Source organism: Leuresthes tenuis, unplaced genomic scaffold, assembly GCF_036924035.1.
Source record: "Leuresthes tenuis unplaced genomic scaffold, fLeuTen1.0.hap1 SCAF_18, whole genome shotgun sequence".
In the NCBI taxonomy this organism is placed as follows: Eukaryota; Metazoa; Chordata; class Actinopteri; order Atheriniformes; family Atherinopsidae; genus Leuresthes; species Leuresthes tenuis.
In genome coordinates this window covers 399,173-420,000 of record NW_027325372.1, presented here as the reverse complement: position 1 = coordinate 420,000, position 20,828 = coordinate 399,173, and the positions used below count along the sequence as shown (strand labels likewise).

The 20,828-nt window shown below is 45.9% G+C and overlaps 1 protein-coding gene across 1 annotated transcript; it reads right to left on the bottom strand.

Moving 5' to 3' along the window:
* Positions 1-3,490: 3,490 nt before the first annotated feature.
* LOC140274958 (prolyl endopeptidase-like) lies at positions 3,491-19,244 on the bottom strand. The gene is made up of 15 exons (XM_072370341.1): positions 19,074-19,244; positions 17,209-17,283; positions 16,991-17,124; positions 16,787-16,917; positions 16,495-16,704; positions 14,585-14,706; positions 12,559-12,664; positions 11,306-11,497; positions 10,040-10,237; positions 9,715-9,818; positions 8,377-8,513; positions 7,435-7,529; positions 7,214-7,345; positions 6,778-6,934; positions 3,491-3,825 (listed from the first exon to the last, which is right to left on the bottom strand). Exons 1-15 carry the CDS (start codon positions 19,113-19,115, stop codon positions 3,531-3,533), a joined length of 2,130 nt encoding a protein of 709 aa, XP_072226442.1. The 5' UTR covers positions 19,116-19,244; the 3' UTR covers positions 3,491-3,530.
* Between the last annotated feature and the right edge of the window lie 1,584 nt (positions 19,245-20,828).

The following is a 20,828-nucleotide window of genomic DNA, read 5'->3' as shown; positions in this document are numbered from 1 at the left end:
GGAGGACAGGATGGGGACCTGAGGAGAGCAGCAGCGAGGCGTCTGTAGGTAAAAGCTTGTGCTTCTCCAGAGGAAACAGATGTGAAGGCTGTGTGAGAACAGAGGAGGCAGAGGGAGCTCAGAGGGTGGCTGAAAGAAGAAGATGAAGCTGCAAAAGGCTTCTCACTCGTCTCCTGGGAGAAGATCTTAAAGCTCTCTCATATGTCCAGCTTATCACTGCCTTTGTCTTTCAAAGCCTCACTCAAACACTTCGGCCCAGTGACAAAGACTCATTGTCTACAAATCCTCCTCCTGCCGGCTCCTCTGCCTCCAGCTTCTCCTTTTCCCACCGTTTTCTCTGCAGAGCGGTCCAGATAAACTCAAGTTCAGTCCGACGACATCAGAACTTCCGCTGAGCCCAGATTAAACTCACAGTGACCAAACGGATTGTCTCTGTGACACTCAGAAGCGCCCTTTCAGTCTCTGCTTGCTGCCTGTGGAAACTCTTCAGAGCTCACATCATCGGCTGCATGTCTCCACTCACAGATCACACAGATCCAGGCTGCCCGTCTGCACAGATCTGGTCATTTGATCTCCTCGCCACCAGCCTCTAAAATAGATTTTAAAACAATATTAAACTGATTTTAATGTCAGATTTCCACTTTGTCTTCGACCACAGTCCCACAGTGCCATCTGGTGGTACTCAACAGAACTGCACGATAACGAAATGACTTTAAGTTGAATATTATTTACATAAGTCAGTCAGTTTCATGCATGCAGCTTTAAATTCTGTTCATTTATTTCACATGTGGTTCCACTGTAATTTCAGGTTAAACATATCAGACTTTTATGATTCTGCAGGAACAGTTCAGTGGTGAAGGACCTTCTGTGTTCATATCTGTCTTAAAGATGTTAAAGTTGGACAGAATAACACATGAAGTGAACCCGACCACAGTGACGGTGGAGCACGGGGGTGGGAGTGTGATGATGTGGGACTGAACGTCCTCACCCTGCTCATCCTGAGGCTCAACAATCGGTCGGAGCCTCCTCTCCAACACCCTGGAGTAAACTTTCCTGTGATTGGTTCCTGTGGTTGGAGCACACTCTCCACTTCCCTTAAAAATGGGAACCACCACCCCGGTCTGCCACCCCAGAAGTGTTGTCCCAGACCTCCATGCGACACTGAAGAGGAGTGTCAGCCAGTCTTCACCCGAGTGTCCAAGCCACAGGTCAGATGATACGACTTCAGAGTCCATCACCGACCTTTGGCCTCTGGCGGCCTGGTACCAGGAACACTGATGAACCAGCTTATACAGGAACATGGTGCCTGTAAAGTTAGTAGCTTTACTACACTGTGGATTATTCAGTTAATCATGAGCCTAATGTTGTCACTTTAAGGGAAGTTTTTTATCTTTACAGAACGTTCAGCACGAGGTTTACTACAACATTAACGGTGGCTCACTCAGGGTCAGCCTGGGTTTCTGTCAGTGTTTTTCATGCTCGACACAGAGAAACATCTGACTAAATGAAGAATCTTCCTCACACACCACAGTAAGTCATGGAGTCATGAAGCTTGATCTTAATGACCGAGCTCCATCACATCTTAAAGATCTCACAGTTGGATATTTCCCCAGCAGAGCACTTTGCTCTCAGGCTGCAGGTTTCCTTGTGGTTCCCAGAGTTTCTAAAAGCAGAATGGGAGGCAGAGCCTTCAGTTATCAGGCCCCTAAAAGCAGAATGGGAGGCAGAGCCTTCAGTTATCAGGCCCCTAAAAGCAGAATGGGAGGCAGAGCCTTCAGTTATCAGGCCCCTAAAAGCAGAATGGGAGGCAGAGCCTTCAGTTATCAGGCCCCTAAAAGCAGAATGGGAGGCAGAGCCTTCAGTTATCAGGCCCCTAAAAGCAGAATGGGAGGCAGAGCCTTCAGTTATCAGGCCCCTAAAAGCAGAATGGGAGGCAGAGCCTTCAGTTATCAGGCCCCTAAAAGCAGAATGGGAGGCAGAGCCTTCAGTTATCAGGCCCCTAAAAGCAGAATGGGAGGTAAAGCCTTCAGTTATCAGGCCCCTAAAAGCAGAATGGGAGGCAGAGCCTTCAGTTATCAGGCCCCTAAAAGCAGAATGGGAGGCAGAGCCTTCAGTTATCAGGCCCCTAAAAGCAGAATGGGAGGCAGAGCCTTCAGTTATCAGGCCCCTAAAAGCAGAATGGGAGGCAGAGCCTTCAGTTATCAGGCCCCTAAAAGCAGAATGGGAGGCAGAGCCTTCAGTTATCAGGCCCCTAAAAGCAGAATGGGAGGCAGAGCCTTCAGTTATCAGGCCCCTAAAAGCAGAATGGGAGGCAGAGCCTTCAGTTATCAGGCCCCTAAAAGCAGAATGGGAGGCAGAGCCTTCAGTTATCAGGCCCCTAAAAGCAGAATGGGAGGCAGAGCCTTCAGTTATCAGGCCCCTAAAAGCAGAATGGGAGGCAGAGCCTTCAGTTATCAGGCCCCTAAAAGCAGAATGGGAGGCAGAGCCTTCAGTTATCAGGCCCCTAAAAGCAGAATGGGAGGCAGAGCCTTCAGTTATCAGGCCCCTAAAAGCAGAATGGGAGGCAGAGCCTTCAGTTATCAGGCCCCTAAAAGCAGAATGGGAGGCAGAGCCTTCAGTTATCAGGCCCCTAAAAGCAGAATGGGAGGCAGAGCCTTCAGTTATCAGGCCCCTCTCTGTGGAACCAGCTGCCAGTTTGGCTTCAGGAAGCAGACACCCTCTCTACCTTTAAGATCAGGCTGAAACTTTCCTTTCTGATAAAGCTTATAGTTAGGGATGGCTCAGGTGAGCCTGAAACATCCCATAGTTCTGCTGCTATAGGCCCAGCCTGCTGGGGGAGCTCCCATGATGCACCTCTCCTCACTTTGCTCTCTTTTTCCCCCTGTTTAATTTCTCAAATGATTTTATGTCCATGTGACATTATTGTGGTTATTAACTTGTGTTTCCCTGTTCCAGCAGGTATCCTTTGAATGGTGTTTTTTCCCCCTCTTTTGTCTTCTTGGCTCTGTATGAATGAATTGGATTATTTTGAAATTAATTAATTGGATTTCATTGGATCATGATTACAATGAATTTAATTCCAATTGGCTTGAATTGGACTATATTATTAAGTGCCCTGAGATGACATTTGTTGTAATTTGGTGCTTTATAAATAAAACTGAATTGAATTGAATTGAATGAAAAGGTTTTAGAATGAAGGATGGAGAGGCATCACAGGAGTTTCTTCCTGAATAAACTGTTCTGTACTGCTGTTAAACCACAACATATTTTTTATTATTTTCACTCATATCTAGTCTCTTTAATCTTCTAAATGTGAGACATTATGGACAATAACACAGCACAGGTGGATCAAACAGGAGATTTATTGAAAAAGCAACATTCAGGTTTCATTAATGAATCTTTTTGTTTGAGTCATCTGAGCTCAAATCAAAGAGTTTCTCAGATCTTTCATGACTGTTTCAGCAGAAAACATCACTGAGCACAGATCTGTTCTGCTTCAGTAGAGGAAAGATCTCCTCATTGGTTCCTCCTCAGTCCTTCCAGCTGAGCCCGAGTGTCTCAGCGATGAAGGAGAAGATGTGGGTGTCCTCCAGGATGGCCTTGGTGGTGGGCTTCCCTGCACCGTGCCCACTGCGGGTTTCCACCCGGACCATCAGAGGCTGCCGCTGCTGCGGACTGCTGCCAACCGAAAACTGCAGGGTGGCGCAGAACTTCAGGGTGTGAAGCGGCACCACGCGGTCGTCATGATCCGCCGTCAGCAGCAGGACCGCCGGGTACGGAGGGCCCGAATAAGGAGGCTGCGGCAGATTATGGAGAGGAGAATACCTGAAGACAAGAACCAGAAGAACACAAGAACCAGATGAACACAAGAACCAGAAGAAGTCAAGAACCAGATGAAGACAAGAACCAGATGAACACAAGAACCAGAAGAACACAAGAACCAGATGAAGACAAGAACCAGAAGAACACAAGAACCAGATGAAGACAAGAACTAGAAGAACACAAGAACCAGAAGAAGACAAGAACCAGATGAACACAAGAACCAGAAGAACACAAGAACCAGATGACCACAAGAACCAGAAGAAGACTAGAACCAGATGAACACAAGAACCAGAAGAAGACTAGAACCAGATGAACACAAGAACCAGAAGAACACAAGAACCAGATGAAGACAAGAACCAGAAGAAGACAAGAACCAGATGAACACAAGAACCAGAAGAACACAAGAACCAGAAGAACACAAGAACCAGAAGAACACAAGAACCAGAATAAGACAAGAACCAGATGAAGACAAGAACCAGAAGAACACAAGAACCAGATGAACACAAGAACCAGAAGAACACAAGAACCAGATGAAGACAAGAACCAGATGAACACAAGAACCAGAAGAACACAAGAACCAGATGAACACAAGAACCAGAATAAGACAAGAACCAGATGAAGACAAGAACCAGAAGAACACAAGAACCAGATGAACACAAGAACCAGATGAACACAAGAACCAGATGAACACAAGAACCAGAAGAACACAAGAACCAGATGAAGACAAGAACCAGATGAACACAAGAACCAGAAGAACACAAGAACCAGATGAACACAAGAACCAGAATAAGACAAGAACCAGATGAAGACAAGAACCAGAAGAACACAAGAACCAGATGAACACAAGAACCAGAAGAACACAAGAACCAGATGAACACAAGAACCAGAATAAGACAAGAACCAGATGAAGACAAGAACCAGAAGAACACAAGAACCAGATGAACACAAGAACCAGATGAACACAAGAACCAGATGAACACAAGAACCAGAAGAACACAAGAACCAGATGAAGACAAGAACCAGATGAACACAAGAACCAGAAGAACACAAGAACCAGATGAACACAAGAACCAGAATAAGACAAGAACCAGATGAACACAAGAACCAGAATAAGACAAGAACCAGATGAAGACAAGAACCAGAAGAACACAAGAACCAGATGAACACAAGAACCAGAATAAGACAAGAACCAGATGAAGACAAGAACCAGAAGAAGACAAGAACCAGATGAACACAAGAACCAGAAGAACACAAGAACCAGAAGAAGACAAGAACCAGATGAACACAAGAACCAGAAGAACACAAGAACCAGAATAAGACAAGAACCAGATGAAGACAAGAACCAGAAGAACACAAGAACCAGATGAACACAAGAACCAGAAGAACACAAGAACCAGATGAACACAAGAACCAGAAGAACACAAGAACCAGAATAAGACAAGAACCAGATGAAGACAAGAACCAGAAGAACACAAGAACCAGATGAACACAAGAACCAGAAGAACACAAGAACCAGAATAAGACAAGAACCAGATGAAGACAAGAACCAGAAGAAGACAAGAACCAGAAGAAGACAAGAACCAGATGAACACAAGAACCAGATGAAGACAAGAACCAGATGAACACAAGAACCAGAAGAAGACAAGAACCAGATGAAGACAAGAACCAGAAGAAGACAAGAACCAGAAGAAGACAAGAACCAGATGAAGACAAGAACCAGAAGAACACAAGAACCAGATGAACATAAGAACCAGAAGAACACAAGAACCAGATGAACACAAGAACCAGAAGAACACAAGAACCAGAATAAGACAAGAACCAGATGAAGACAAGAACCAGAAGAACACAAGAACCAGAAGAAGACAAGAACCAGAAGAAGACAAGAACCAGATGAACACAAGAACCAGATGAAGACAAGAACCAGATGAACACAAGAACCAGAAGAAGACAAGAACCAGATGAACACAAGAACCAGAAGAACACAAGAACCAGATGAACACAAGAACCAGATGAAGACAAGAACCAGAAGAAGACAAGAACCAGAAGAACACAAGAACCAGAAGAAGACAAGAACCAGAAGAAGACAAGAACCAGATGAAGACAAGAACCAGAAGAACACAAGAACCAGATGAAGACAAGAACCAGATGAAGACAAGAACCAGAAGAACACAAGAACCAGATGAACACAAGAACCAGAATAAGACAAGAACCAGATGAAGACAAGAACCAGAAGAAGACAAGAACCAGAAGAAGGGAAAAGGTTTTATCACAGAGAAGAAGAACTTAAACGTGATGTTCTCGCGCTCTGCAGGTGAGTGAAACTGATATTAAAACAAGGCCGAACACATCATAATCACACCGGGCCTGGACCTGGACCTGGACCTGAACCTGAACCTGGACCTGAACCTGAACCTGGACCTGGACCTGGACCTGGACCTGGACCTGGACCTGGACCTGGACCTGTTCCTTCCTCTCAGCAGACAAACAGTGGTCAGACAGCTCAGGAACACCTTGTTTCCTGCAGCTGCTCTCAGGCTGCTCTGGTCCAGGTCCAGGTCCCGGTCCAGGTCCAGGTCCCCGTCCAGGTCCAGGTCCCGGTCCAGGTCCAGGTCCCGGTCCCGGTCCCGGTCCCGGTCCCGGTCCCGGTCCAGGTCCAGGTCCAGGTCCCGGTCCCGGTCCCGGTCCAGGTCCAGGTCCAGGTCCCGGTCCAGGTCCAGGTCCCGGTCCAGGTCCAGGTCCCGGTCCAGGTCCCGGTCCAGGTCCAGGTCCAGGTCCAGGTCCAGGTCCAGGTCCCGGTCCAGGTCCCGGTCTCAGAGCAGCTGCAGCAGAAGCTCTGTTAAAGCTGGTCTCAGGTAAGTTAAATCCAGTTTCGGACACATTTATCTCATCATCTTTATGTGGCGGTGACCCGAGAGCTCAGAACATGTTGCAGTTTGTGCTGGGTGCGTTTCCTACTTGATGAGCCACTGGAACTGCTCCGGGTCGTCGGAGCAGCCGTAGTCGGTGGTCCAGGCGTGGCCGATGGTGAACTTGTGAAACTTCAGCATGTCCATCACCCCGACCTCTGCCACCACACAGCCGAACAGGTCCGGCCGCTGGTTCAGACACGCCGCTGTGGGACCAGTGAAAACGGGTTTTAATCTCTGCTGCAGCACAGTTGGACCTGATGACCATTTACAGCGCGGGGCAGCAGCTTTGGCCAGGGATGAGACTTGATTAAAGCAAAGCAGCTACTAAATATGAGAAAGCTTTGGTAAAGAATGTTTGTTAGAATGCAGAAAGAGCCGATCTGAAGCTGGATCAGGTGCTGGATCAGGTGCTTTCAGGGCTCTTCCCTCCTCATCTCTGGGCTTCTGCTGCCAGATGTCAGCACATCAGCTGCTGCACTTACCCACGAGCAGGCCTCCATTTGAGCCCCCGTTGATGGCGATGCGGCTGGCCGTGGTGTACTGCTCCTGGATCAGGTGCTCCGCTGCGCTCTGGAAGTCATCGAAGCAGTTCTGTTTGTTCCCCAGAGTTCCAGCTGCAGACACACAGCAGCAGAGCCGATGTCAGCGCTGCAAACACCTCAGCAAATACCTGCGACTCCCGCCGAGGTCTCAGCTGCGCTACCTTTGTGCCAGGTGAGGCCGTACTCCCCGCCCCCTCTGATGTTGGCCACTGCCAGGATTCCTCCAACGTGCCGGACGAACAGCAGATAGGCAACACTGCGCACAGAAGGGTTCAGAAACGAGTTTCAATTCAAACTCAGGGCTCAGAGCTGTTAGTGAACTCAGAGTATAATGTTTCATCCAGCAGAGGCCAACTAAAAGGAGTAAACGCTGAGGTTCTTCCCTCCTGTTTCCAACAGCTGCAGCTGGAGATAAACAGCATGTCAGGGTTCGCTAACTGCTAACTGAAGAAAGCACATTTCAAACATGAAACTCTATATTTCAGTCTGTTCAGTACTGACAAAGCAAAGACTTCACATGACGAGACAGAAACCGAATCCTTAAATATCTTCAGCTTGGCCACAGTTCAGAATGTGAATGATCTGCCAGACTCAGACCGCAGCTCCTTTTTAACTATCACAGGAAGTTCCAGCCTCTGTGTCCACACAGCAGGAACTGCAGCCAATCACAGAACCGCTTTCATACGACCGCGGCGTCCTGCTTCAGAGAAGGAGCTCTGCTACAATAAGTGGAAGCATCTGGAACATTCCTAATGTCAGCTTCAGAGGAAGGGAAACTTCCAATTCTGCTCCTTTTCTTCCAAACCTTTGGCCTCTGCAGCCAAGAAGTTCACATCACGGCTCTTCAGGCTTCCTCTGCTCTGCAGCTGCTCAGAGGAGCCGGTTTCAGCTGATTTCTGAAGCTTTGCATCATATAAAAACCTGATTAAACTGTGAAAACTCAGTGAAAATGATCTGTTCGGGTCACCAAACATTTTCCTTCCTTTCTGCCCTGTGAACACTTCACAACGGCCAATATTTCAACCAAAGCTTCCCAAACTTCTGCATAAGAATCAGTTTTCAGAACAACAGTCGGGTCCGGTCAGAACCGGTTCCGCACTCACTTGTAATATGGCTGAATGGACGCCTCGAAGCCTCCGTATCCGTACAGGAAGACGGGATGAGTGCCGTCTCTCTTCAGGCCTTCAGCGTGAACCAAGAACATAGGGATCCTGGTTCCATCTTTACTGGGATAGAAAACCTGAAAATGGAGATCAGAAATATTTTAAACATCTTTTTCACACACCAACGGTTCACATGTGTCATCGTTCCTCACTTCCTAAACCGCAGTGAGTCTGATTCTGGTAAGTCTGCGTGGAAGATTCAAGCAACAGGAACTTAACACCCAGTGACCCACAAAGCTACTTTAAGCGTTTCAGGCTGACAACATGCAGCAAATACAGAGAGAGCACATTCTGTCTTCTATCAGTCAGGTTTATTTATATCATGCAGTTCAGGCACAGAACAATTCAAAGTGCCTCATAAAATAAAAGCAGAAGAAGCTTTAAAAGTACATAAAATAATATAAAGAGAAGCAAATAAAATGAATAAAACAGGCAACAGTCTGGATAAGTTAACAGATATCCTGCAGATTTCATGCATAAACACATGAGAAAAGAAATGTTTTTAACCTGGATTTAAAAACATTTGGTGACAGTTTAATCTCTGGGTTAATCTAACCTAACCCTATCTCTGGCAGTTTGTTCCACTTGTTTGCAGCATAGCAGCTAAATGCTGCTTCTCCAGGTTCAGTCTGGTTTGGTGACAGCTTTGATGTGGTGCAGAAAGTCAGATCTGAGTCTATCAACACTAAAGGTTATGAACCTGGTCAGTGACTGTAAGGGACCGAGTCTCAAGATATTTACCAACTCTGACCCTCTTCTCTTTGCTGCCAAACAGAATGATCTCAATATTCTCTCTCATGCAGGAGTTTATTTCCTCCAGACACTGACACAGTACATCTGCTGGGCTGCAGTCGTCTGGTGACAGAGACATAAAGCTGTGTATCGTCTGCATAACTGTAATAATTGATGTTAAAGTTCTGTAATATCTGACCCAAAGGGAGCATATACAAGTTAAACAGCAGAGGTCCAAGGATTGACCCCTGGGGGACTCCACAGGTCAAGGCCACTCGCTCAGATTCAAAGCTGCCAACTGTAACAAAATAACTCTAAATAGGACCTGAACCAGTTAAGAACTGCTCCAGAAACTCTAACCCAGTTCTCCAGCCTGTGATGGGTGACTCCCACTTTATTTACAAGCTCAGTATCCAAACCAAGGATTCTGCCTCCTGACTTCAGGAAATGATCATGAGCCACAGAAGACGTGCACACAGTCTGATGTAAATAGCTAAATCCCTTTTAAAGAACAACTCAGCGACACAGAGGCCTGAGGCAGCTCACCTGGCTGGTCTGGAAGTCCTCCTGCTTGATGCCCTTTACCTCCACCTCTCTGAAGACTCTGGGCTCCGGGTTTGACTGGCTCAGGTCGCAGTGGTAAATGATACCTGGTCACCAGACAAGAGAGCAGAAGCTGCCATTACAGCAGTTACACAACTAAACAGGAGTCATCAAAAGATTAACGGGGCCTAAAATATGAATCAGCACTGAGTCTTTCTCAAATATGATTATTTATAACAAAAAAGTGACCACAGCTTGGTCCTTTAATCTGTTTTTAGGGATCTTCTGGAGAAACAGAGGAGACTTGTTTCATGTAGTGTCTGATCACCAGGTGTGGTGAAGGAGGTGAACTTGTAGAAGAACTCCGAGTGTTTCTTCTTGCAGCTCACTCCGGACACCGTGCCCACGCTCAGCGGCAGATCCTGGACCAGCTGGCCGCTCGACAGCTCGTACACCTGCAGGATGTCCTTCACGTCGTGCACGTAGTTGACCAGCAGGTGGCGCTGGTTCAGGCAGCTGACGAGGCCTGCAGCAGAGGGAGATGAGTCTATTCTGTGACACATGAACCCATGACTAACTGAAGGCATGTCGCCCGGCGGCCAGCAGAGGGCAGTGTGACACACCGTCACATGCCCTGATCTGCAGCAGCCCTCCACACAAAGTGTCCTTTTTCTTTTCAGGACGGAGGAGTAGTCAATAACCCTTCAGGGGGGGCAGGAAACCGTTTATAGGGCTTTGTGACCACAGCTCCTCGTTTCCAGTAAGAAAAGAGGCACCTAACCCATTCACAAGAATGAGGAGCTTTTATTTCAGTGTTTCACTCAGCTGTCCTCAGAAGTTCCTCTGAGGCCAGCAGAGACGCTTTCGTCCTACTGTGTACTTTTGGTGAGTAATAGAACAGAAGATCCTCCTAATCTGAGCCGTTTTAGTGGAAACACCTGAAATAAAGTGATGAACCCAGACATGAACCAGCAGCAGCACACCTCCTTCCATTCAAAGACCGCCCGATACCGTGGAAACGGCATGTTTACAGGCAACAAGCTGGAGACTGCATCTCTGAAGTGCCCTGAGGGGACATTTGTTGGAATTTGGCGCTTTTTAAATAAAACTGGACTGAATTGATATCTTACAGCCATTTTTACTACAATTTGAACTTTAAATATGACTTAAAGCTGCTTTGGACACCTTCATATTGTTATTCCTCTTTTATCTCCTCAAAGACTTCATGCAACTGAATCTGAGTAAAGCTTAAAGTTTCCATCCCTGACGCAGCTTTTCAGTTACTCTAACCCTCACCACCCGTCCTCCCGTCTCATTTCTGTCTTTTTGTTTTCTCTCTGTAGTCACTGAGCAGGTTTTTCACAGAGTTCCCCCTGACGAAGGTTTTCACCACAGATGCATGACTTCCCGGTTGTTGTGGTCTGACTGTCGTCGAAATGTGAGGACAGAAATTCATTTTGCAACATTTAAGGGTGAATTGTGGAACTGTGATTCCCTGAATAAGCCCTCTGCGTATTTCTGAAGCTGACTGGAGTTTTCACACGTTCCTGTGGACAGATGAACGGATTACTGGAAGCTGAGGAGCTTCTCTCACCCAGGACGTCCTTGGCGTGCTGTGGGATGAGGGTGGTCCAGTGCTGCCGGTCCGGTTTCTGGAGGTCGATGTTGAGGAGACGGTACCGAGGGGCGTCCAGGTTGGAGCGGAAGGTGAACACGCTGCCTTCGTTGGTGATGTAGGAGTACTGAGCTTCGAAGTTGTCCACCAGCTTCACCCACGGCAGCCGGCCTGCAGGACAGGAGGAGACTGGTTACACAACAGTGTGAGAAAGAGCTTCTCGCCACACTGGCCTCACACTGAAATCTCGCTGAAGTAACCGTTGCATCAGCGGCGCCGTCACAAGCTGAGAAACAAACGAGAATCAAACACTTCCCTGCAGCAGAGAAAGCAGGCCGAGCCACACAGATAACACATAAAACTGAATTTAAACTTATTTAAACGGTCCCAGAACATTCTGGTTTGGGTTGGTCCCGGCTGAAGTGTCGGTGAGATCCAGAGAGGCAGAACATTCTGGTTTGGGTTGGTCCCGGCTGAAGTGTCGGTGAGATCCAGAGAGGCAGAACATTCTGGTTTGGGTTGGTCCCGGGTGAAGTGTCGGTGAGGTCCAGAGAGGCAGAACATTCTGGTTTGGGTTGGTCCCGGCTGAAGTGTCGGTGAGATCCAGAGAGGCAGAACATTCTGGTTTGGGTTGGTCCCGGCTGAAGTGTCGGTGAGATCCAGAGAGGCAGAACATTCTGGTTTGGTTTGGTCCCGGCTGAAGTGTCGGTGAGATCCAGAGAGGCCTTCAGGAAGTAGACAAACACCTCAAAGGAATCTGAACTCAGCTATTTAAAAGAACTCGTTCCGGTCAGGTGGTCTGAACCAGGTCGGTCCAGAGCGGACTGATGCCTCCATCAGAACCCACAGTTCCCCAGAGAGACAAAGACCAGAACTTCTGAACCACTGAGACAGATGGACCTAAAACGGAGTCATTTGGACCCGGTGACAGGAGACGTGTTTCAGCCAAAGAACCAGCTGTGAAACACGGGCCCGTTAAAGTCGTGGTTTAAGGGCTGCGGCAGAACCGGGCCAACTCTCAGAGGAGCTGGAGGAGCACAGCTGGACCAGCAATGGGATAACGAGCCAGAACCTTCCAGTAAATCCAACCAGGAGCGGCTCCAAGGAAAGAAACGGAGAGTTCTGGAACGACCCGGTCAAAGCCAGAATCCTACAGCTACTCAGATGCTGTGAGGGGATTAGATTAAAGCGTGTTTGATGCAGCGAGGTGAGCTGGAGGCTCAGGTTCTGACCTTTGATCCCATCGGGGAGCTGCTGCAGGTCACAGTACCACAGCTGGTTGACGGGCTCACAGCCCTCAGTGACGGACAGCACCGCATACCTGCCATCATCTGAGATCTGGAAGAGGAAGAAGAAACAGATTTAACTCCTGCTCATCCTGACCAAACGCACGCAGAGACGGGAAAATGTGTCCCAGCAGAAGGATTCTCTGAGCGCTGCAGCAGGAAGCAGCTCACAAGGCTGCTCACTTTCAAAGTAAAAGGCCTGCTCACTTTCAAAATAAAAGGCCTGCTCACTTTCAGAATAAAATGCCTGCTCACTTTCAAAATAAAAGGCCTGCTCACTTTCAAAATAAAAGGCCTGCTCACTTTCAAAATAAAAGGCCTGCTCACTTTCAGAATAAAATGCCTGCTCACTTTCAAAATAAAAGGCCTGCTCACTTTCAGAATAAAATGCCTGCTCACTTTCAAAATAAAAGGCCTGCTCACTTTCAAAATAAAAGGCCTGCTCACTTTCAAAATAAAAGGCCTGCTCACTTTCAGAATAAAATGCCTGCTCACTTTCAAAATAAAAGGCCTGCTCACTTTCAAAATAAAAGGCCTGCTCACTTTCAAAGTAAAAGGCCTGCTCACTTTCAAAATAAAAGGCCTGCTCACTTTCAAAATAAAAGGCCTGCTCACTTTCAAAATAAACTTTCAAAATAAACTTTCAAAATAAAAGGCCTGCTCACTTTCAAAATAAAAGGCCTCCTCACTTTCAAAATAAAAGGCCTGCTCACTTTCAAAATAAAAAGCCTGCTCACTTTCAAAATAAAAGGCCTGCTCACTTTCAAAATAAACTTTCAAAATAAAAGGCCTGCTCACTTTCAAAGTAAAAGGCCTGCTCACTTTCAAAGTAAAAGGCCTGCTCACTTTCAAAATAAAAGGCCTGCTCACTTTCAAAATAAAAGGCCTGCTCACTTTCAAAATAAACTTTCAAAATAAAAGGCCTGCTCACTTTCAAAGTAAAAGGCCTGCTCACTTTCAAAGTAAAAGGCCTGCTCACTTTCAAAATAAAAGGCCTGCTCACTTTCAAAATAAAAGGCCTGCTCACTTTCAAAATAAACTTTCAAAATAAACTTTCAAAATAAACTTTCAAAATAAACTTTCAAAATAAACTTTCAAAATAAAAGGCCTGCTCACTTTCAAAATAAAAGGCCTGCTCACTTTCAAAATAAAAGGCCTCCTCACTTTCAAAATAAAAGGCCTGCTCACTTTCAAAATAAAAAGCCTGCTCACTTTCAAAATAAAAGGCCTGCTCACTTTCAAAATAAACTTTCAAAATAAAAAGCCTGCTCACTTTCAAAATAAAAGGCCTGCTCACTTTCAAAATAAACTTTCAAAATAAAAGCCGGTGAGCAACAGACACATACAATAAAAATAATAAATAATAAAAACTGCGTTAATGGGGGGCGATAATGTATTTATTAGTTAACGCAGAAATAACACGTTTATGTGCACAACGCTAGCTTAGAATAGTTAATCTGCAGCTGTCATCATCGCCTCTGAAGGCACAGAATCTGAAGCGCTCGCCACAGCCGGGCTGCAGTCAGCAGCCATGATGACAGCTGCTCTAATGATGATGAAAGGAGCACCAATGCTTCCTTTGTCTCCTTTAGGGAACACAGAGGCATCCTTCTCAGTACAATCTGCAGGTTTCCTTAGCTCGGACACTTTTTTAATGGCTCTGTGTGAACTGGACTGGAGTTGAATGAATTGGGTTCTAAATAGCTTGAATTGGGCCGTATCTTAAAGTTTTCTTGCTTTATAAATGAAAGTGAATTGAAGTGAACTGAAGTGAAATAAAACCATGAGGGGAAGCAGTTTTTTATAACTGTTCACTAAGCTTCATCCTCCATGCTTTCCACAGAGCTGTTGGAGAGGAACTCTGGGTTAAACCGCTGGGTGGAAATTTAAAGTGGAAATAAAAACTGTTAATAGCGTCCTAAACAGGGTTCTTGTTCTTGGAGCTGAACCCAGTTCAGGGTAACAGACTTACAGTAAGTGCACTGTGCCACTTGGGATGATCGGGGAACTCTGCAACCAGGACGTCCTCCGACTGTTTGGTGCCGATCACATGGTAGTAGAGCTTCTGGTTGATGTTGCTGGTGGTCTCCGTGCCTTCAGGGAAACACAGAAGGCGAAGCTCAAACTATTTAAGCTGATGAGGTAATAAATGCTGTCCAGTTCTTAATTACTGGCCTAAATATGAAGCTCTTTCTCAGCTCTGCTGCCTCTCTTCTGTTCTCATTCTCTGCTGCTTCGTTTTAAACCAATCAGTCTTTAAAGTTCTCCTCCTTCAGGCTTCATTCATGCCTCCTGACTCAGCAGAAGTCCTTTTTCTGCTCACCCACCACCAGCCTCTGGTCTTCAGGGGTCCTAACTTCATTCGTTCATTACCACAGAAACTCTGAGATCTGTGGAGATAAACGGTCTCTGAGGTCCTCTACAGAAACTCTGAGATCTGTGGAGATAAACGTTCTCTGAGGTCCTCTGCAGAAACTGAGATCTGTGGAGATAAACGGACTCTGAGGTCCTCTACAGAAACTCTGAGATCTGTGGAGATAAACGGTCTCTGAGGTCCTCTACAGAAACTCTGAGATCTGTGGAGATAAACGGTCTCTGAGGTCCTCTACAGAAACTGAGATCTGTGGAGATAAACGGTCTCTGAGGTCCTCTACAGAAACTCTGAGATCTGTGGAGATAAACGGTCTCTGAGGTCCTCTACAGAAACTGAGATCTGTGGAGATAAACGGACTCTGAGGTCCTCTACAGAAACTGAGATCTGTGGAGATAAACGGTCTCTGAGGTCCTCTACAGAAACTGAGATCTGTGGAGATAAAGGTCTCTGAGGTCCTCTGCAGAAACTGAGATCTGTGGAGATAAACGGACTCTGAGGTCCTCTGCAGAAACTGAGATCTGTGGAGATAAACGGTCTCTGAGGTCCTCTACAGAAACTGAGATCTGTGGAGATAAACGGTGTCTGAGGTCCTCTACAGAAACTCTGAGATCTGTGGAGATAAACGGTCTCTGAGGTCCTCTACAGAAACTCTGAGATCTGTGGAGATAAACGGTGTCTGAGGTCCTCTACAGAAACTCTGAGATCTGTGGAGATAAACGGTCTCTGAGGTCCTCTACAGAAACTCTGAGATCTGTGGAGATAAACGGTGTCTGAGGTCCTCTACAGAAACTCTGAGATCTGTGGAGATAAACGGTCTCTGAGGTCCTCTACAGAAACTGAGATCTGTGGAGATAAACGGTCTCTGAGGTCCTCTACAGAAACTCTGAGATCTGTGGAGATAAACGGTCTCTGAGGTCCTCTACAGAAACTCTGAGATCTGTGGAGATAAACGGTGTCTGAGGTCCTCTACAGAAACTCTGAGATCTGTGGAGATAAACGGTCTCTGAGGTCCTCTACAGAAACTCTGAGATCTGTGGAGATAAACGGTCTCTGAGGTCCTCTACAGAAACTGAGATCTGTGGAGATAAACGGTCTCTGAGGTCCTCTACAGAAACTCTGAGATCTGTGGAGATAAACGGTGTCTGAGGTCCTCTACAGAAACTCTGAGATCTGTGGAGATAAACGGTCTCTGAGGTCCTCTACAGAAACTGAGATCTGTGGAGATAAACGGTCTCTGAGGTCCTCTACAGAAACTCTGAGATCTGTGGAGATAAACGGTCTCTGAGGTCCTCTACAGAAACTGAGATCTGTGGAGATAAACGGTCTCTGAGGTCCTCTACAGAAACTCTGAGATCTGTGGAGATAAACGGTCTCTGAGGTCCTCTACAGAAACTGAGATCTGTGGAGATAAACGGACTCTGAGGTCCTCTACAGAAACTCTGACTGCACCAGAGCGCTCCCTAAAAAGCAGCTTTTGATGCGTTTGCAACATGCTGAGTCTTCCTAACCATCAGATTTGCCCTCCTGACGTGGGTAGCAGTTGTAGAAGATGCCCTTAGCATCGTGCGTCCAGGCCAAGCAGCTGAATTTGACCCGTTCCAGGACATCAGGCAGTGGACTGAGGTCGTCAGCCTTCATGAAATGCACGGTTACCCAGTCTGAGCCGCTGCTGCTCAGTCCATAAGCAAAGTATTCGCACTCCTCAGACAGACGGCCCACTGGAAGGAGACAGAGAGAGGGAGGAAGTTAGCGGTGCACATCTTTATCTCAGCTTTGTGTTGAGCTTCAGTTGTGCCTCACTCTTCAGGGCCACTGTGCCGTCTTCAGACAGCGTGTTTGGATCAAAGAACACAGTAGCAGGAGCATCCAGAGAGTCCTGCACATACAGCACGTCCTGGTTCTGCAGGCCTTTGTTGTGGAAGTAGAAATACCTGGAACACCAGAACAGGAAGGTGAGTGCGCACGTCGGGGGGCGGAGCGCCTGTCACAGACCTCAGCGGGTACCTCGTCCCCCGCTTGTAGGGGCAGCTGTATTTGGGATAGTCGTAGAGCTCGGTGAGGCGCTGCTGGAACTGAGCTCGGACAGCACACCTCTCCAGGAACGGCATGGTCAGTTTGTTCTGCTGCTCAACAAAGGCCTGAGCAACAAGGGGGACAAACACAGGGTGAGCCCTGGAGGTTTCAGCCAGAGAGAGTGTTACCTGCAGGAGCTCATCGTGTACCGCGGTTTCTGCGCTGTCGGGGTCTTCCAGCCAGGCGTACGGGTCACAGATCTTAGTTCCATGGTAGTCATCCACCTGGAGGAAGGATGCACGAGTTCAACAGGAAGAAGACTTCAAAGCGGCAACAACTGTTGAGTCTTTGGCACTCAAACTGGATTTTCAGGACTGAACGCACTTCTCGCTAAGAGCTTTTTCTGTGGAACTGGGAGCTTCTACACACCTTTCGTCACCCGAGGCTTTAATAATTGACTCATCAGCTTCCCACTTGGCAGCGTTACAGCTCGTAACTGTGGTTACCTTTGAACCGGCCTGAATCTATCATCACGCCATCCAACAAACAGCAAACGTTTTCCCTTCAGTCTTTGTGGTTATTTATCACTGACACGTGGCCTATTCAAGCCTAATTACACAGCTGGATACCTCACCTTCAGATGAATACTGATCCTAAAAACTGCCTTTAAACAAAAAGCCTACTTGTTTTAACCGTCTTAATGCCACCAAGACAAAGGCAGGAGGAAATCTGCCCCCACACCAACGGTGAGACTGTGGAAGAGGTCCAGGATTAATAATAGCTTTAGTGCAACAAACTGAACTGGGCCAAGAACACGGAGGCTGTTTACAAGAAGGGCCGGAGCCGGCTCTGCTTCCTGAGGAGGCTCCTCAGGAATTAACTCTATGTTATTAACTGCATATAACTGTATAATCTGTGTATAATCTATATATTCTGTATATATTCTGTATATAATCTGTATATTCTGTATATATTCTGTATATTCTGTATATATTCTGTATATATTCTGTATATTCTGTATAATCTGAATATTCTGTATATTCTGTATAATCTGTATAATCTGTATATTCTGTATATTCTGTATAATCTGTATAATCTGTATATTCTGTATAATGTATATAATCTGTATATTCTGTATAATCTGAATATTCTGTATATTCTGTATATATTCTGTATATATTCTGTATATTCTGTATAATCTGTATATTCTGTATATATTCTGTATATTCTGTATATATTCTGTATATTCTGTATAATCTGTATATATTCTGTATATTCTGTATATATTCTGTATAATCTGTATATTCTGTATAATCTGTATAATCTGTATATTCTGTATAATGTATATAATGTATATAATCTGTATATTCTGTATAATCTGAATATCCTGTATAATCTGTATATATTCTGTATATTCTGTATATATTCTGTATATTCTGTATAATGTATATAATGTATATAATGTGAATAATCTGTATATTCTGTATATATTCTGTATAATCTGTATATTCTGTATAATCTGTATATATTCTGTATATTCTGTATAATGTATATAATGTATATAATGTGAATAATATGTATAATCTGTATAATCTGTGTATAATCTGTATAATCTGTATATATTCTGTATATATTCTGTATATAATCTGTATATTCTGTATATATTCTGTATATTCTGTATAATGTATATAATGTGAATAATCTGTATATATTCTGTATATAATCTGTATATTCTGTATAATCTATATAATATATATAATGTATATAATGTGAATAATCTGTATAATCTGACAGTCCATGTCTTTGTTTGCACAGTTTCTGCAGCAGCGGATGAACTCATTCAGTAAAAACGAAACTGAAAGTTCTGTAGTTGGTGTCTGCTCTTTAGTTTCACCGCACTTCTCTGACAGTCTAACAAACACTGATCGGTATTGATCGCTGCTGAACTGATCGGTATTGATCGCTGCTGAACTGAATGTAACTCCCCTTCACCTGAACCGTCTGACCTCTCGCAGCAGTTTAGTTTCTGACTTCCTGCTTGCGCTGCTCGGTCAGACCCTCCCTCCGCACTGACCTTGCTCTCCTCCCTGCGGGCTGCCGGGTATTTAAACGCCATCTCTGCACTCCGGGGGGGGGGTTCTGGTTCCGATCGAAGAGACTCCGCCGAAGCTCTGCTGTCAGGAGAAAGCGAAAGCTTGTCTGACTGCGCACACGTCCCAGCGGCTGTTCTCCACACAGGAAGTGATGTGTCACACGGGGCCACGCGCACTGCGTTGTGGATGTTTTTAACAGAAAGAAGTTTAAATACGAAATGAGCTGCATGAGATAAAATAAAAAGAGTTACAGCAGGAACCTGCAGCAGGGCTGGAAAAGAACCCAGGAAGTGCTTTCATATGAAAACCTTCCAGCTGCTGCACAAAAACCTTCCAGCTGTTGCACAAAAACCTTCCAGCTGTTGCACAAAAACCTTCCAGCTGCTGCACAAAAACCTTCCAGCTGCTCCACAAAAACCTTCCAGCTGCTGCACAAAAACCTTCCAGCTGTTGCACAAAAACCTTCCAGCTGCTGCACAAAAACCTTCCAGCTGCTGCACAAAAACCTTCCAGCTGTTGCACAAAAACCTTCCAGCTGTTGCACAAAAACCTTCCAGCTGCTCCACAAAAACCTTCCAGCTGCTGCACAAAAACCTTCCAGCTGCTGCACAAAAACCTTCCAGCTGCTGCACAAAAACCTTCCAGCTGTTGCACAAAAACCTTCCAGCTGTTGCACAAAAACCTTCCAGCTGTTGCACAAAAACCTTCCAGCTGTTGCACAAAAACCTTCCAGCTGCTCCACAAAAACCTTCCAGCTGCTGCACAAAAACCTTCCAGCTGTTGCACAAAAACCTTCCAGCTGCTGCACAAAAACCTTCCAGCTGTTGCACAAAAACCTTCCAGCTGCTGCACAAAAACCTTCCAGCTGCTGCACAAAAACCTTCCAGCTGTTGCACAAAAACCTTCCAGCTGTTGCACAAAAACCTTCCAGCTGTTGCACAAAAACCTTCCAGCTGCTCCACAAAAACCTTCCAGCTGCTGCACAAAAACCTTCCAGCTGTTGCACAAAAACCTTCCAGCTGTTGCACAAAAACCTTCCAGCTGCTGCACAAAAACCTTCCAGCTGCTGCACAAAAACCTTCCAGCTGTTGCACAAAAACCTTCCAGCTGTTGCACAAAAACCTTCCAGCTGTTGCACAAAAACCTTCCAGCTGCTCCACAAAAACCTTCCAGCTGTTGCACAAAAACCTTCCAGCTGCTCCACAAAAACCTTCCAGCTGCTGCACAAAAACCTTCCAGCTGCTGCACAAAAACCTTCCAGCTGTTGCACAAAAACCTTCCAGCTGTTGCACAAAAACCTTCCAGCTGTTGCACAAAAACCTTCCAGCTGTTGCACAAAAACCTTCCAGCTGTTGCACAAAAACCTTCCAGCTGCTGCACAAAAACCTTCCAGCTGCTGCACAAAAACCTTCCAGCTGCTCCACAAAAACCTTCCAGCTGCTGCACAAAAACCTTCCAGCTGCTGCACAAAAACCTTCCAGCTGCTGCACAAAAACCTTCCAGCTGTTGCACAAAAACCTTCCAGCTGTTGCACAAAAACCTTCCAGCTGTTGCACAAAAACCTTCCAGCTGTTGCACAAAAACCTTCCAGCTGCTGCACAAAAACCTTCCAGCTGCTGCACAAAAACCTTCCAGCTGTTGCACAAAAACCTTCCAGCTGTTGCACAAAAACCTTCCAGCTGCTGCACAAAAACCTTCCAGCTGCTGCACAAAAACCTTCCAGCTGCTGCACAAAA